General features: G+C 45.9%; 1 protein-coding gene across 3 annotated transcripts in view; it reads right to left on the reverse strand.

Annotated features, from left to right (window-relative positions):
• LOC138568036 (NXPE family member 3-like) overlaps positions 1–16,837 on the reverse strand; it is a 770,737-nt gene that overhangs the window by 118,565 nt on the left and 635,335 nt on the right. For 2 of the 3 annotated variants that reach the window (XM_069646416.1, XM_069646415.1), the window contains exon 4: positions 14,154–14,366. In XM_069646416.1, the coding sequence (XP_069502517.1) occupies positions 14,154–14,366 (213 nt within the window). Of the gene's footprint in view, positions 1–10,722; positions 10,990–14,153; positions 14,367–16,837 lie in introns of all 3 variants that reach the window. The other variant, XM_069646417.1, reaches the window with a different exon arrangement.

The following is a 16,837-nucleotide window of genomic DNA, read 5'->3' on the forward strand; positions in this document are numbered from 1 at the left end:
CTAGACAAAGCAATGATAGATATTGGTAACACAGTCTTTAAAGAAGGCATGAGCTACGTATCACTATCACGCTTATGTACACTTGACGGTCTATTTCTAATCAACTTTAAAGTAAAGTAAACGCTGATATTCCTTGCATTTTAGAATATAATAGACTTCGCTCACTATACACTCCCCATCTAAACACATATTCTGTTCCACAAAAACTAAAACGTTGTAAAAGAAAACTAAATCAAACAGAAATGCAACAGGACGTCACTGCAAATCCTCCAAAGAGAGTAAAACAAACTAATACTTCATCAAGTACCACAAACAAAAAAGAATCAATTAGAGAAAGTAAACCAGGTACTTCTTTAAAGAAGGAAGACAAACTCCAAAACAGCAGTTAGATACAGAACTACCAGGACCATTTAAATTCTCAAATATAGTTGGTGTAAGTTGCTATGCAAATGTAGCAATGAATATTCTATTTCAATTACCACCAATTGTTGACAACATTTACTCACACAGTACAGACCCATTGTGTTTGCAAATGTTAGTACTTCACAGAAATGCAGCAAACAATCCTGACAACACATATAGAGTTTTTGGAATAAGACGACGATTGGACCACTGTGCTGGAATGGTGAAATTCACTATAAACTCACAGGAAGATCCACAAGAATTTCTAATGTACTTACTACAAGTACTGGAAAACAAAAACATACCTATAAATGAAATCTTTCAGATTTCATACATGTGGAAACATACACGCACTCTCTGCAACAATGTGACACAAGAAGAAATCCCCAATGAACGCTTCATATATATATATCAATACCAAATTGTGAATCCATTCCATTTCAGCAACTTGTACAAAATGCAAACCATGGTACATTATGCTCTACCTGCAATTCAGATAATCGCTCCACGTTAGTAATACAAACACATAGTAAATACGTAATACTAATGCTTCTACGTTACAATGCAGATGGTACCAAAAACAACTGCAAGCTGGCTGGATTCACACATGGTCAAATATCACTTGGTAAGAAAACCTTCACAACAATAGGTATAATCTACCACGCAGGAGCCACAACCAATTCAGGGCACTACACTGCATATATAAAAAAGAAATGTGGATGGTTTGAATGTAATGATAGTACCATTACTCTAAAGCAGAGATTACCAGCAAATCTTACAAACGCTTATTTGATGTTCTTAAAACCAAAATTTGATAAATAAACTGTATTTAAACCTTTAAATAAATTTGTGTTAAAAAAATATAAACTATTAGAATACTCCAAAAGCTATCTAACTGCTCAAAGATTCTACAACAACTAATCAGATAAATGAATACCACTAAATTAGACCAAAGAATACACAGTTAGAATACGCCAATTGGTATCTAACTGTCCCAAAATTTAACAATATCCAAATAGATAAATCAAAATCACTAAAATATATTAAAAAAATACACAGTTAGAATACGCCAATTGGTATCTAACTGTCCCAAAATTTAACAATATCCAAATAGATAAATCAAAACCACTAAAATATATTAAAAAAATAGACAGTTAGAATATGCCAATTGGTATCTAACTGCTCCAAAATTTTATAATATCAAAACAAATGAAGAATCTTATACTGCTCCAAAAAAAATACAACAAAGCAAAGTATAAAGCATTAGCCAGAAACAACAAGTGAACACTGAAAACAAACAAACAAATAAACTGTAGCATAACAGAAAAAGGTTTTTTTTTTAATCCAACATGGATTTTTTTTTCTCCCACAGACCCAATGATTTTAGCAACAAATACAGAAACAGAGCAAATTGCACAGTACTCTGATTTGTACTCTACTAAATATGAGGGTCGAAAAAAAATAAAAGTATATTGCTTATACAATGTAATAAGTCATTACAAAATACTAATACTAACATGCAATTTTCTTTTATCACAGACATGAAGAAGAAAAACATGGACTTCCATTACTAGACCAAACAGTAAGTATACAATAATAAGGACAACCATAGCAGCATATCACATCCATAGTATCTAATACCTTTGTTCCTTATACATTTGTTTTTCACCCAAAGTTATAAGCAAATATGAATGTGATATGCTGCGGTGGTTGTTGCCAGGGCATACAATCATGGGTGCATGGCCAAATGGCCATGCACCCAAGACTCTATGCCCTGGCAACAACCACCGCAGCATATCACATCCATAGAGTCAAACATTTCAACTATGATCTATGGGAAACTTTTAATGTCCGCGAACAATGTGAGTGTTCTTAGAACACTTTGAACATGCCAGCGAACAATACGGACACCGTTTTCAGGACACCCCCTACGAACATTTCAGAACAACGCGATAGTTCTTAGAACACTTTCAATTTAACAACGCACAATACGGACAGCGTCCTAAGGACACCCCCTACGAACATTCCAGGACACCGGGAGTGTTCTTAGAAGCGTCTTCAGAACACCACCATCTTGTTTATTTCCGAACATTTCAGGACACCGCAAGTGTTCTTAGGACACATTCAACTTGACAAAGAACAATACGGACAGCGTCCTCAGGACACCCCCTACGAACACTCCCCAGACACCGCAAGTGTTCTTAGAAGCGTCTTCAGAACACCCCCATTTTGTTTATTTGCGAACATTTCAGGACACCGCGAGTGTTCTTAGGACACATTCAACTTGACAGAGAACAATACGGACAGCGTCCTCAGGACACCCCCTACGAACACTCCCCGGACACCGCAAGTGTTCTTAGAAGCGTCTTCAGAACACCCCCATTTTGTTTATTTGCGAACATTTCAGAACAACGCGATAGTTCTTAGAACACTTTCAATTTAACAACGCACAATACGGACAGCGTCCTAAGGACACCCCCTACGAACATTCCAGGACACCGGGAGGGTTCTTAGAAGCGTCTTCAGAACACCACCATCTTGTTTATTTCCGAACATTTCAGGACACCGCAAGTGTTCTTAGGACACATTCAACTTGACAAAGAACAATACGGACAGCGTCCTCAGGACACCCCCTACGAACACTCCCCGGACACCGGGAGTGTTCTTAGAAGCGTCTTCAGAACACCACCATCTTGTTTATTTGCGAACATTTCAGGACCCGGCGAGTGATCTTAGGACACATTCAACTTGACAAAGAACAATACGGACAGCGTCCTCAGGACACCCCCTACGAACACTCCCCGGACACCGCAAGTGTTCTTAGAAGCGTCTTCAGAACACCCCCATTTTGTTTATTTGCGAACATTTCAGGACACCGCGAGTGTTCTTAGGACACATTCAACTTGACAGAGAACAATACGGACAGCGTCCTCAGGACACCCCCTACGAACACTCCCCGGACACCGCAAGTGTTCTTAGAAGCGTCTTCAGAACACCACCATCTTGTTTATTTGCGAACATTTCAGTACACCGCGAGTGTTCTTAGGACACATTCAACTTGACAGAGAACAATATGGACAGCGTCCTCAGGACACCCCCTACGAACACTCCCCGGACACCGCGAGTGTTCTTATAAGCATCTTCAAAACACCCCCATTTTGTTTATTTGTGAACATTTCAGGACACCGTGAGTGTTCTTAGGACACATTCAACTTGACAGAGAACAATACGGACAGCGTCCTCAGGACACCCCCTACGAACACTCCCCGGACACCGCGAGTGTTCTTAGAAGCGTCTTCAGAACACCCCCATTTTGTTTATTTGCGAACATTTCAGGACACCGCGAGTGTTCTTAGAACACATTCAACTTGACAGAGAACAATACGGACAGCGTCCTCAGAACACCCCCTACAAACATTTCAGGACACCGGGAGTGTTCTCAAAAGCGTCTTCAGAACACCCCCATTTTGTTTATTTGCGAACATTTCAGGACACCACGCGTGTTCTTAGAACACATTCAACTTGACAGAGAACAATACGGACAGCGTCCTCAGGACACCACCTACGAACACTCCCCGGACACCGCGAGTGTTCTTAGAACAGTTTCACTTTGCTTGCGAACAAAACTGACACATATTGACTCCTTAGAACACCCCCTAGTCAGTTTATTTAGAACATTTCAGAACACCCGTGATGGCCGCAAACAAATCGAACACAAAAAGAACGTCTAACACATAAAAAACACAACTTTCATCATATCTCATACACTCCCACCCTCCCCAAACACTCCTACACACCAACACACTCTACAAAATACACATTTTGAACAAAGTTTCACCGCGCTGTCCGGGGACGTCCGCGAATCCAAGATGGCGGGCGCTACCGAAAAATCTGACATGCTTCACGCTCCACGCCGTCCAATCAGTGAACACTTTGCATGTCCGCGAACATCACGCAAGACGATTGGCCAATCAGGACACTTTCCGCGGAGCGAACAGGGAAGTGTATCCGCAAACCGAACACAGATATCACTAATTTTTTTTTACCTACTTTTTGCCCATTTTAAAAAAAACTACTGGACGGATTTTCACCAAATTTGCAAAAGCACGCTTTCGGGACCTAGCCGCTGCTCCTGGTCCAAATTTGGTGGAAATCCGTCCAGCGGTTTGGGCTGTAGGCGCGAGCAAAAATTTTTTCCCATTCACTCTATGAAGAGTGAGTATAATGTATACAAATATGAGCATATAGAGGGAAGGTAGAGTAATAAAAATAAAACTATGAGAAAGTGCTGATAACCATAATGATTATCTTCATGCACAGAAAGGATTGCTCTCTTTCAAGCCTGTATCTTCCGCTATGTATATGTTTCATATGATGTGACTGGCCCCTAAGTCTACAAATATAGTACCTTTTCAATTTTTACTTCCTGACTGTTACTGAAGAAAACTATGTGGCTTCGATATGTCAGTAAAGGATAAAAAGGGAGAGCCAGCCATGTGATGTCATCAGTGATGTCATCAATGACATTTGTGATGTCATCTTTGATGTCCTGGGTGTTAGTCTTAGCAGTGCACGGTGGTGGCGCCAGTTATTTTTCAAAGCTTACCATAACTTGCGATTTTCAGGGGTCTTTCGGCTGTACTTAGAACCATAACATCTTTTAAACAAACTTTTTTTAATATCACGCAAACAATATACAAACATGGCGTGCAAAAACCAACTTCTACAGATGGCTTTACACAGAATGTTGCAAAGTAAGAATTTATGCTCGTTCACAGTGAAGGTCAGCTGCTTCCACAACTTCTACAGATGACTTTACACAGAATGTTGCAAAGTAAGAATTTATGCTTGTTCACAGTGAAGGTCAGCTGCTTCCATTTTTTTCTCGGGCCCCAGAGAGACTCACGAAGCGGACTATAAGGTTGTATTGTGTTTTGACCTTGACAGACAGAGTTTGTGATGAAAGACTTCTCTTGAAGGAGTGTTGCTAAAACGTAAGAGAAGATAAAGATGAAATTTCTGAAACGAAACCACTTTTATATATTATATCACTATGCGAAAGATCGTTGGCACACGCGGAGTCGTATTTTGGGACTGCACCACTCGTAGACAATGGAAATTGCAATTGTACTGTAAGTAACCCTTTAGATTACTTTATACCAAATATAATTACAATAGCATAGCATTAAAGACTGCTCAAGTTGAACTTGTTCGTTGAAAGTGGCATAATGTTTTCTACCGCGCACTATCACCGCAGAATTGATCCCCTGTCGTTTAGAGGGCTCTGAAAAAGGCAGACGACACAGGGTGGGTTAATAGAAATAATTTAACGGGTCTATAGGCGGTCAAGCGCTCTACTCGCTGTGCCACTTCACTGTAGCCTGTCAAGTGGCACAGCGAGTACAGCGCTCGCTTTGACATCCATGCACAGCTTGCTAACGCAAGTTTGAATCCTGGCAAGGCCAAACTCAGCCTTTCATCCTTTCGTGGTTGATAAATGAGCACCACACACCGTGGTTAATAATAAGCACCGCTTAGATACCTCACGGTTCTTAGCGCTATATGAAAGGGAAAATATTATTATTTTATTATTAACATACTCTGTTGCACTATCTTCGATAGCAAATATTTTCACGCCCTAATAAATAAAATGATGATTTTTAATGAAGATCGGCTGGTGAGACTAATTTATGTTTTTTAAAACAGGTATGTGGCTCCATTTTGCCTATGTCACGATTTACAGACTCCAGCGGATGGGGTCTTCAACTGCCAGGTGCAGGTCCAAATATGCAACTTCATGACCCTCACCATTTTATGGGACAATCGCCAAGGACCAATATGCCCTTACGCAGTACTAGCGGCTACAAACAACATACCAACCAATAGGGTGGTCTAATGGCTCGTTGTTGGAGCAACCTTCCGATTATCAGAGCGACCATTTACTGCTTTTATCATAAACCAACAGCCTATCTACCGCAAAGGAACAACGCGTGGCTCCAAATAAACTGTTGCTGATCGACAACAGAGACAATAGCAAATCGCTGAATATTCACTAAACATTTCATGTGAAATAAATGTACTTTACCAAATGTACAATCCTGCTGTTTACTTTTAAACCACAGTTTCATATTCCGAATTGTGGCGCACTGAGTTGTAAGCTGATCTAACACTCTCTGTACCGCAAAGGAACATCGCGTGTCTCAACATGAAATTTTGCGGATCAACAACAAAGATAAATGCAAATTGCTGAATATTCTCTAAACATTTGATATCAAATAAATGTACTTTACAACATTTACAATCTTGCTCTTTGCTTTTAAATCACAGTTTCATATTCCGAATTGTGGCGCGCTGTGTTGTGACATAATGTGTGTTGTCTTCCGGGTTCTGTGTAAAGTCGCGTAGTACTGGAGACGACTGGGCGCGTTTCATTACGCACCCTGTAACGTCACGGAGAGAGGCGGGGAATATGAATGCTTTGATAATATCAGGCTTAGGGGCGGGAGATATGATTTAGTGTCGCAAAAGCAAGTCAGCCAGGTCAATAGCGCCAGTCATAGGATTATCACATAATGTCGGCGCACACCAGCTGGATTTATCGTTTCTTTAGTGGACAAAAAGTCGGTTGACGCCCCTAGGAAATTGTACTATTAGCGGACAAAAGGAGTGCTCTTAAAACACTTTCACCCTGACAACGAACAATACAAACAACATTCTCAGAACACCCCCATTTTGTGTAATTGCAACCATTTCGGGACACTGCGAGTGTTCTTAGAACACATTCAATTAGACAGATTATAATACGGACAGCGTCCTGAGGACACCCCCAGTTTGTGTATTTACGAACAATTAAGTACACCGCGAGTGTTCATAGCTCATTTTTACCTTCCTTGCGAACAAAAATGACACATACTCCGTCCTCTAAACACCCCACCATTTAGTTTATTTACAAAATGTCAGAACAGCCGTGTTCTCTGCGGACAAATCGAACGCAACAAAAACGTCTAGCACATAAAAAAACAAAACATTGAACCTATCTCATACTCCCAAACACTCTTACACACCAACACACGGCACTAAATACAATTTTTTATCCACGTTTCACTGCGCTGTACGCGGTCGACTGCGAATACAAGATGGCGGGCGCCACAGAAAATCTGATGCGCTCCACGCCCCTCGCCGTCCAATCAGCGAACACGTTGCAGGTCCGCAGACATGACGCAAGGCCATGGGCCAATCGGGGTGCTGTCCGGGGAGCGAACAGGGAAGTCCGTCCGCGAAGCAAACGCAGATATCACTAATTTTTTTGCCTTACATTTTGGTCATTTTTAAAGAAACTACTGGACAGATTTACACCAAATTTACAAAAGCTCGCTTTTGGGACCAGGCCGCCGCTCCTGCTGCAAATTTGGTGTAAATCCGTCCAGCGGTTCGGGCTGTAGCCGTGCGCAAAGTTTTTTCCCATTCAGTCTATGGGAAAAAAAAAAGTTTTGGGACCCTCCCTATAACTTTTCCCCCCCTGGACGAATCATCACTAAACTTTGCAAAATGATTCAGAGTGACCCAACTACTTTTTTTGCAAAGTTTGGTGAGGATCCGTCCAGGGAGAGCGAAGTTATAAGCCGCCCAAAAAGTGCTCTTCCTATGGAAACAGGAAACAGCAACTTAACCATAACTACATGGCCACTACCGTGGCCATGTAATATATATATATATATATATATATATATATATATATATATATATATATATATATATATATATATATATATATATATATATATATACACACTGCCCTTGGTCTTGATTCAAGACTAGGCTTCCTTATAACAATGTAAATGCAAGAGATAAAGGCTTTCATTCAAATACTAGTTTCTGTAGCTTCTACTAATAAGTCTTATTGAGAAATCAATAATTCTTGTGTCAAGTAATTCTAAGTGTTGTGAGTTGTAACAGAGACTTACATCCTGTCTGCTGATGCAAGAATTTTGATAACTTTTGCTGGTTAGTCTTATTGTAAAATTTTCGTGGATAGGAATGTAACCAGTCTGTGCCCTGTATGCACATTGGTTCCACAGGCTTTTTACTGCCGTTGTGTGTGTTAACATGACAATTACCACAAATGTTTTAATAAAACATTCGATGAGGGTGGTAGATGGGCATGAATGGCAAAATTTCCTCTGGCAGCTCCTGGAGCGAGCACCTGCCACAGTGCCCTCTAGCGCAACAGCAGCCAAGACCTGCAACAGTGACCCCTGCTAGCCCCAGCATCAAGCACCTCTTACAGTACCCCCTGCTAGCCCCAGCAACCAGCACCCGTCACAGTGCTCCTGGCGGCAACAGCAGCAATAGCACCTGCCACAGTTCCGCCTGGCAGCTTCAGCAGCCATCACCCGTCACAGGTCCCCTGGAAGCTCCATCCTCCAGAAACTACCGCAGTGCTCGCTGGCAGCTCCAGTAGCCAGCGCCTGACAGTGCCCGCTGCCAACTTCATCAGCCAGCATCTGCCACAGCACCCCTTGCATGTCCAGCATCCATTGCCTGATACAGTGCCTCCTGGCAGCAACTGCAGCCAAGACCTGCCACAGTGGCCACTGGCAGCTCCTGGAGCGTACAAAATACTACAGTGCCCCCTGTCAGCAACAGCAGCCAAGACCTGCCACAGTGCCCCTTGCATGTCCAGCATCCATTGCCTGACACAGTGTCTGAGGCAGCTCCAGCAGCCAAGGCCTGCCACAGTGCCCCATCGCAGCTCCTAGAGCGAGCATCTTCCACTGTGCCCCCTGTTAGCAACAGCAGCCAGCACCTGCCACAGTGCCCCTGGCAGGGCCAGCAGCCAGCACCGTCACGGTACCCCTGGCAGCTACATCCGCCAGCACCTGCCACAGTGTGATATGGCAGCTCCAGCCACCAGCACCTGCCACAGTGCCCCCTGTTACCTTCATCAGCCAGCACCTGTCACAGTGCCCCTTGCATGTACAGCATCCATTGCCTGACAGTGCCCCCTGGCAGCAACTGCAGCCAAGACCTGCCAAAGTGCCCCATGGCAGCTCCTGGAGTGACCACCCACCACAGTGCCCCCTGTCAGCAACAGCAGCTAGCACCTGACACAGTGCCCCTTTGCAGCTACAGCAGCCAGCACCCGTCAATGTCCCCCTGGATGTTCCATCCGCCAGCACCTGCCACAGTTTTATATGGTAGCTCCAGCAGCCAGCACCTGTCACAGTGCCCCTTAGTATTCCCCAGGAGCCAGCACCTGCCACAGTGCCCCCTACTATTCCCCAGGAGCCAGCACCTGCCCCCTAGCTGCAACAGCAGTCAGCACCTGACACAGTAGCCCTAGCTGCTCCATCAGCCAAAACCTGCCACAGTGCCCCCTGACATCTCAGCAGCCAAGGTCTGCCACAGTGCCTGAGGCAGCTCCAGCAGCCAAGGCCTGCCAAAGGGCCCCCAGCAGCTTCAGCTGCCAAGACCTGCCACAGTGTCCTGTGGCCACAACAGCAGCCCTCCTCTGCCACAGTGGCCCTTGGCAGCAATAACATCCAGCACCTGCCACAGTGCCCCATGTCAGCTCAGCAGCCAAGACCTGCGGCAACTCCAGCAGCCAAGACCTGCGAAAGAGCCCCGTGGCAGCAACAGTAGCTAAGACCTGCCACAGAGCCACCGGCAGATCCAGCAACCAAGACCTGCCATAGTGCCCCGTGGCAGCAACAGTAGCCAGCACCTGCCACAGTGCTCTCTGGCAGCTCCAGCAGCCAAGAACTGCCACAAGTGAAGGGCTGCTTACTTTCATTGGACATTCTCTTAGAAGATGCAGAGGAGCTAGCGAGTGATGCAACAAGCTTGAGCAAAGACAGTTGGTCTGACTTTCTAAATGTGTATGTTGGGGATTGGAACGGGCACAGGGGTTACGGGTGCAGAATGCTTCCTGACAGAAGAAACAGTGGGAGTGAGCTAAAGGAGCACTGTGGGATGTAAGGAGTCCTTTGTGGGAGCAAGACGCACTGGGGAGAATACAGACCTCTGGGGAACCAAAGAGCGTGGAAGGAGAACTGGGGGAACAAGGAACCCTGGGGAACATGGGCAATTGGAGGGCTGCCTAGAGCACTGGCAAAGCTGATGGGGCATTGGAGGGCACATGGAGTTTCCATAACAATGCAACAGGTACTGCAGGTACAAACGATACTGGGGTACAGGGGCACTGGGTACACAAGAAACACTGGGAAGCAAGGAGCACAGGGCTGGAATAGGAGAAGCAAGGGCTCTTGAGGGCACAAGGGGCACTGGGGGAGCAATGGGCAAAGGGGGATCTTGACTTACCTTAGCTAGCTCTTAGCTGTCGAGTAGAGTCTCTGTCTCTCTCTGCCTCCTCCATAACGCTGTCAGCGGAGGCTGGCCCGGCCTTCAAGTTCTCAGTCAGCACGACGAGAGCACGCGTCGCTGCCTGGCGTGGGCTGCTCCCTTCCTTCTGGAAAAAAATGCAGGCTGAGGATGCGCAGCAGTGCACTGCACAGAGGCACGTGCAGTTTTTACCCCGGTGGCCCGAGCACGTTCCAAATGCACAGGCGCGCGGCATGCATGAGCGAGCTGTGAGCAAATAAATGTACCTTTAGCGTGCAGTCTACAGAAGAACTTTTGCACGCATGCAGTGACGGCTGCAGCAGCCTCCAAACGTTTGCAGTGCACTGCACTGAGTTTGTGCATGACCCAACAAACACTTTTATTCTGGGGGGGGTTAAATGGCATTCTACCCCTCCCCCCCACTTAAAATCATGGGGGGTATTTTTCCCCTCTGTGCTCTCCATGTCCTACGCCTATGGAGTTGCTTCCTCAGGAGTTGGCCTTTACTTTGGGCCCTTAACAGAGGGCTGCCCGGCCAATCGCTGCCATAGGTGCTTCACTTAAAAAGGCATTAGGCCCAATCAGAGGTCGGAGTGGGCTGGTGGGCAGAGGGAGGGAGCAAGGGGACCAGGAAGAGGGCTATGGGAGGAGGGGGGGGGCACAGATCGACGTCACAGAACAGCAAAAAAAACATTAGCCAAACTCAAAGTAACACTTGGGCAGCACAATTTCCAAAGCAAAAGGTGCAAGGAATACATAACAGAACACTTTTCAGAGGTAACAACAGAACAGATATACAGCAGGGGGTAGAAAACAGAGTGGCACAGAGGAGGGGTACAGCTGTACATGGTTGCAGAGAGGGGAGGACGGCATCTAGAAAGTCAGGTGGCGTAGGGGGCTTCTGGTGGTGTGCTGGAGTGACCACCCACCACAGTGCCCCCTGTCAGCAACAGCAGCTAGCACCTGACACAGTGCCCCTTTGCAGCTACAGCAGCCAGCACCCGTCAATGTGCCCCTGGATGCTCCATCCGCCAGCACCTGCCACAGTTTTATATGTGCTATCTGCTGGAGATGCTGAATTTCTCACGAGATAGCTGGGTGACTTGAGGGCGACTGCCTTATAGATGATGCAGCAAGACTGGAAGGTGATTTGTATGTGCAGTGGGAGCCAATGAAGGTTGATGAGGGCCAGGGTGATATGGTCATATATGCGTAGACCCTTGATGAGGCATACGGCCACTTCTCAGGGGCACAAGGGAGGACGACGGGAGGCCTTCAAGGAGGGCATTGCCCCCATCCAGGACGGATAGGACCAGTGCTTGAACGGTGGATCTAGAGCTGTCTGGAGGGAGAAAGGGCTTGACATTCCACAGGAGGGAGAGCTGATACCAAGTACTCTGAGTTTTCTTAACTATATGTTTGAAGGAGAGCTGTTTGTAGATGTGGAACCCAAGGGACTTGGCGCAGGAGGTGAGCTCTGGTGTGAAGCCCTCAGGGTTCATGGTTGATAGCCAGGTCTGTATGTCTGGGTGTTCGGTGTTCAGTGTTGTTGGTGAGGAGTAGGAATTCGGTCTTGGAGGGGTTGAGCTTGAAGTATGCACTGAACATCCAAGACTGGATCAGCGATAGGCAGGTTTTGAGCCTTTGGATGTCCTTGATGGAGTCAATCTTGAGGTATAGCTGTATGTCGTCGGCGTATTGGTAGCTGTGGATTTTGTGTGTGGGTAGGAGTGCTCCTAGCAGCTCCATGTATAGATTGAAGATCACTGGGGAGCATATAGAACACTGCAGGATTTCACAGGCGACAGGTACCATTGGTGATCTAGAGGAGTCCATCTGAGCAAACTGCTGGCGGGTGGCGAGGTCCGCCCTGAAGCTGCGAAGGACAAGGTCGCTGATCCCCATGTGCCAATGTAGGGTGTCCTTGAGCACGGTGGTGGTCTATTGTGTCAAAATTGGCTGAGAGGTCGAGTAGAACCAGGAGGCACGGCGGCCGATGTTGAGGGTGTCGCCGACCACCTGTATGGTTGCCGTTTCTGTGCTGCATCTGAGTCTGAACTCGGATTGATAGGTTTGGAGGAGATTATTGGTGTGATGTGTGCAAAACGGCAGTGCATTGATAGGGAAACAAAGTGCAAATTGCAAGTTTAAAAGCAAAATCAATTTAAAACAGCATAGTAAAAGGCTAAAACACACAGTTTAAATTGAATTGTTCTAGAAGAACGTTAAGTAGGAAGCGTTAAAAACAAAAGTGCCTCTGAGATTCATCTGGTAAAAACTAGCAGCATAAGTAATTTGCACACAACACATTTTATCAATGGGCCTTTTCTTGGAGGTGTGGTTTGACCCTCGACTCCATTCCCTCCATAGACCAAGGGGCAGTTAGGAGGACTCCTCATCTGAGGTTTGTACCTCATTCTCACTGAAGAAAAGAAGCAGGTGTCTCTTCCTGTCCTGAAGTGTTTTACGTGAAAATCTACTGCAGAACCTACAATTTTCTGGAATAAGGTCTGGGTGTATCCACTAGATGAAATACTCATGAGGGTCCTAAGGAATATGTTCTTTTTGTGACATTTGCCACATTCCTTGAAGAGTGACTTGCCAGGTTTGGCTGGATCTTGAGTATCTCTTTCCTCAGCCATGAGAAAAGGCTTCACTCACAAAATGAGAGAAATAAACTCTCAGCAGGCTGAGAAAAACATAGGTTGAAGTGCCAGAACGTTCCTCTGAAAACGTTGAAGCAAGTGAAAAGATTCAGACATCTGTTCCAACTGAAACAGTGAGGACTCCCACGCACACGACATGCTGTAAGAATCAGAAGATGGTTTCATGTGGCGGTGCTTGCCCTAATTGCCCTAATTGGTCAGAGTTCAATGGACCAAAATGAGGGCCATAAGCTGTATAGCTAAACTTCTGATAGAGTTTACATTGATTTTCTAATACTGAGGATTCCCAGCCTGGCGTAGGGGATTTATCCAAAGCATGTTAATCTATGAGAGATCTAATGCTGGACAATTGAACAATTTCCTGGTGCAACCATACAAATATGCCTGCAAATCAATGACTTCTAAAGACAACTCAAATTGGGCCAACATTTCAAGCATCATTGCAAGAGGCCCCTCAGTTCAAATCTAAAAAGTGTAACAGCTTAGCTATAATGTCTGAGGGAGCAGCATTGAGAGTATGGAGGTCTAGGCGGGTAGCAGTCAACCAGGGTGGCAGTCTCAAAGCGTAGCTATTGAGGGGGATAGGTATGAGAAGAAATTGATCAGAAGGAAAGGAAGTTATAGAGAGAAGGCCAAAGTTTCAGGATGTCAGTCTTAAAAAGAGGAGGCCGAGAAAGTCAGAGTAGGCAGAGGTGCGAGGGGAACAAAAGTGTGGTGAAGAGGTTGGCTGTACAGCCTTCTTACACGGAATGAAGTCTAGCAGATATTCCCACCACTGCCTTAAGGTGGAGTCCCCAAACATGTGTATAATCTTCCCCTTCAGGCATTTGCTGGCCTCAGGTGGAGTGGAAAATCTCTTGTGTGAACAGGCCAGGGTTTTCCAGACATCTTCATAATAGAATCCAGATGGCTGCGGGACAGCATGGCTCGGGCCGCAGGCTGGCAGGTTCCTTGCATCTGTGAATTAAAACATTCAAATGGGAAGAGTTATATCCAAAAGCCAAGATAGTTATATCTCTACAAGTTTCGCAGAATAATGCTGTGCGTAATATTTTCAATCAGTCTCGTCGTACACACATTTCCACATTCAGGAAAAAACTCCACTGGCTTCCCGTCAAACACCGCATAACACATAAGATGCTTACCACGACCCACAAATGCCTCAGTCTAAGCAGCCCCATCTATCTGTCATCCCGCATTAGTACCAATCCCAATGTGAGGAACCTTCGCTCTTCCTCTGCGATCATTCTCAAACATCCTAAATTCAGGACAGCCAAATTTGGAGGTACTACCCTTGATGCTCAGGGTCCCCTTCTTTGGAACACACTTCCAGCAAGGATACGGCAGATCCAAAGCTATACCGTGTTCAAACGTGCTATAAAGACTCACTTCTTCAACTTGGAATAATCCTCTATCCTTCTGTTTTCATGCCTGTTGTGTTCGTCCTTGTTTTGTTCTGTGTGCGCCCTGAGGCCCGCGGGCATGTTGGCGCGTTACAAAAATTAAAATAAATAAATAAATAAATGCTGGCGCATATTACGGACACCTTCCCTACTTCCTGCCCTAACCTCTGAGCTTGACTCTGCCAACCCTCCAACATCCATCCTTCATAACCCTAATCCCGCCACAAACGTTCATCTACCCTCCAAGCATTGCTCTCACCTCCCAAGTCGATATCCATCGCCTCCTCACTTGCTGCTAAAGACTTTGCTCACTACCTTTGCTCTAAATTATCGAAAATTCTTAACACTCTCACATGCCTCCCTATCCCTGCTTCTGTCAACCAGCTCTCCGCCTACGTCTTCTACGTTCAACTACTTCTCCCCATCTCTCCAATTACCAACTGGTACGATAGCTCTGCAGTTTTTGCACTTGCTGCTGTGATCCGCAGGATACAGTTTCGTATCCCAACAAGGCCAACTCAGCCTTTCATCCTTTCAAAGTCGATAAATGAGTACCAACTTCACTTGGTTGATATTGTATGTAAATATCTTCTCTGTAAAGTGCTTTGCTGAAAGCACTATATTAATTAAACATCAATTGAATTAGAATTCATCCTTTGCAGTGCCAACCCATCTTGCACTTTTATCGACCCTTTTACTACCTAAATGTTCAAAGACCTAGTCTCAATCACTTGCCCTCATCTCTCTGATCCCTCTCTCTCTCTGCTGGACTCTTCCCTGCCTCCTTCAAGTCTCTAACTGTCTTACCGGATCACTAAGTACCTTAATGATAATGGCCTTCGAGATCGCCTTCAAATTGGCTTCTGTAGTAAACACTCCACTGAGACTGCACGCATGCATGCCCCCAACTTTCTCTCCAGTGCTCATCACTCTCCAAACTCTCTTCTATACACGATCCTTTTGGACCCTTTTGCAGCTTTTGACACTGTCAACTACTCCTCTCTCCTCACTCTCCAGGCCCTTGGGTTTCCCAAATCTGCTCTTGCTTGGATCATCTCCTACCTGAAAGATTGATCTATCGGCCACCTGGTCGGATTTCTTCCTTCCTCTCTGAGTGGGCGGACCTCTCCTCCTCACTCCTGGCCTCAACCACTCAACTCCTCCTTCTTGGAGACTTCAACATCCACCTGGATGCCTCCTGTCCCCCCACTGAACTCTTTCGCGACCTCTGCGACTCTCTCTCACTCACCATTCTTGCCTCTGGCCCGACTCATTCTGGAGGGCACACTCTCTTCAGACCTTCCCCTCTCTATCCCTCTCACCACTCCTCTCTCCTGGAGTGATCACTTTCTCCTCTCTTCCCACCTCACCTTCCATACCGCTCAGGTAAAGCCACCTTCATCACTGCCACCCCCCTTCTCGGTCATCCGACCCATGAAGCGCGTGTCAGTTGAGGCTTTCGCCGCACCTTCTCATCCCCTGACCCCTTCGGCTGACTCCCACCCTGACACAGCCCTCTCCACTCTCCACTCTGCTATATCTGATACTCTTGATATCCTTGCCCCTGTCATGAGAATCCTCCTGAAGCCCAAAGCCAAATATAACTCCTGGTATGACTCGGATCTCGTCACCCTAAAAAAACGCAAGTGCAGGGTGGCTGAGAGGAAATGGCGTGCTTCATGTTCATCCTCTGACAAACTGGCCTGCCGCCTGCTCCAAAGGCAATACCGGCTCTCCGTTCTCACCAAGAAGAGAGCCCTTATCCAAGCCCGCATCTCTGCGGCATGTTACAATTTGGCTGAACTCTTTAAAATCTGCAAGGAACTGGCCAACCCTGCAGTCTCTACTTCGCCTGTCCCCTCCCAGGCCCTCTGCATGGCACTGGCCTCTCACTTCATTTCTAAAACTCAGTACATCCTGTCCTCCCTCTCCTCCTATCACCTCCCTCCCTCTATTCCCTGCTCTTCCTCTGTCCCTTCTGAAGCCACCACTCCTCCCTCCTTCTCTGCCTTTCCCCTTTTTTCT

The sequence above is a fragment of the Ambystoma mexicanum genome, chromosome 1p (genome assembly GCF_040938575.1).
Source record: "Ambystoma mexicanum isolate Mex_15411 chromosome 1p, UKY_AmexF1_1, whole genome shotgun sequence".
In the NCBI taxonomy this organism is placed as follows: Eukaryota; Metazoa; Chordata; class Amphibia; order Caudata; family Ambystomatidae; genus Ambystoma; species Ambystoma mexicanum.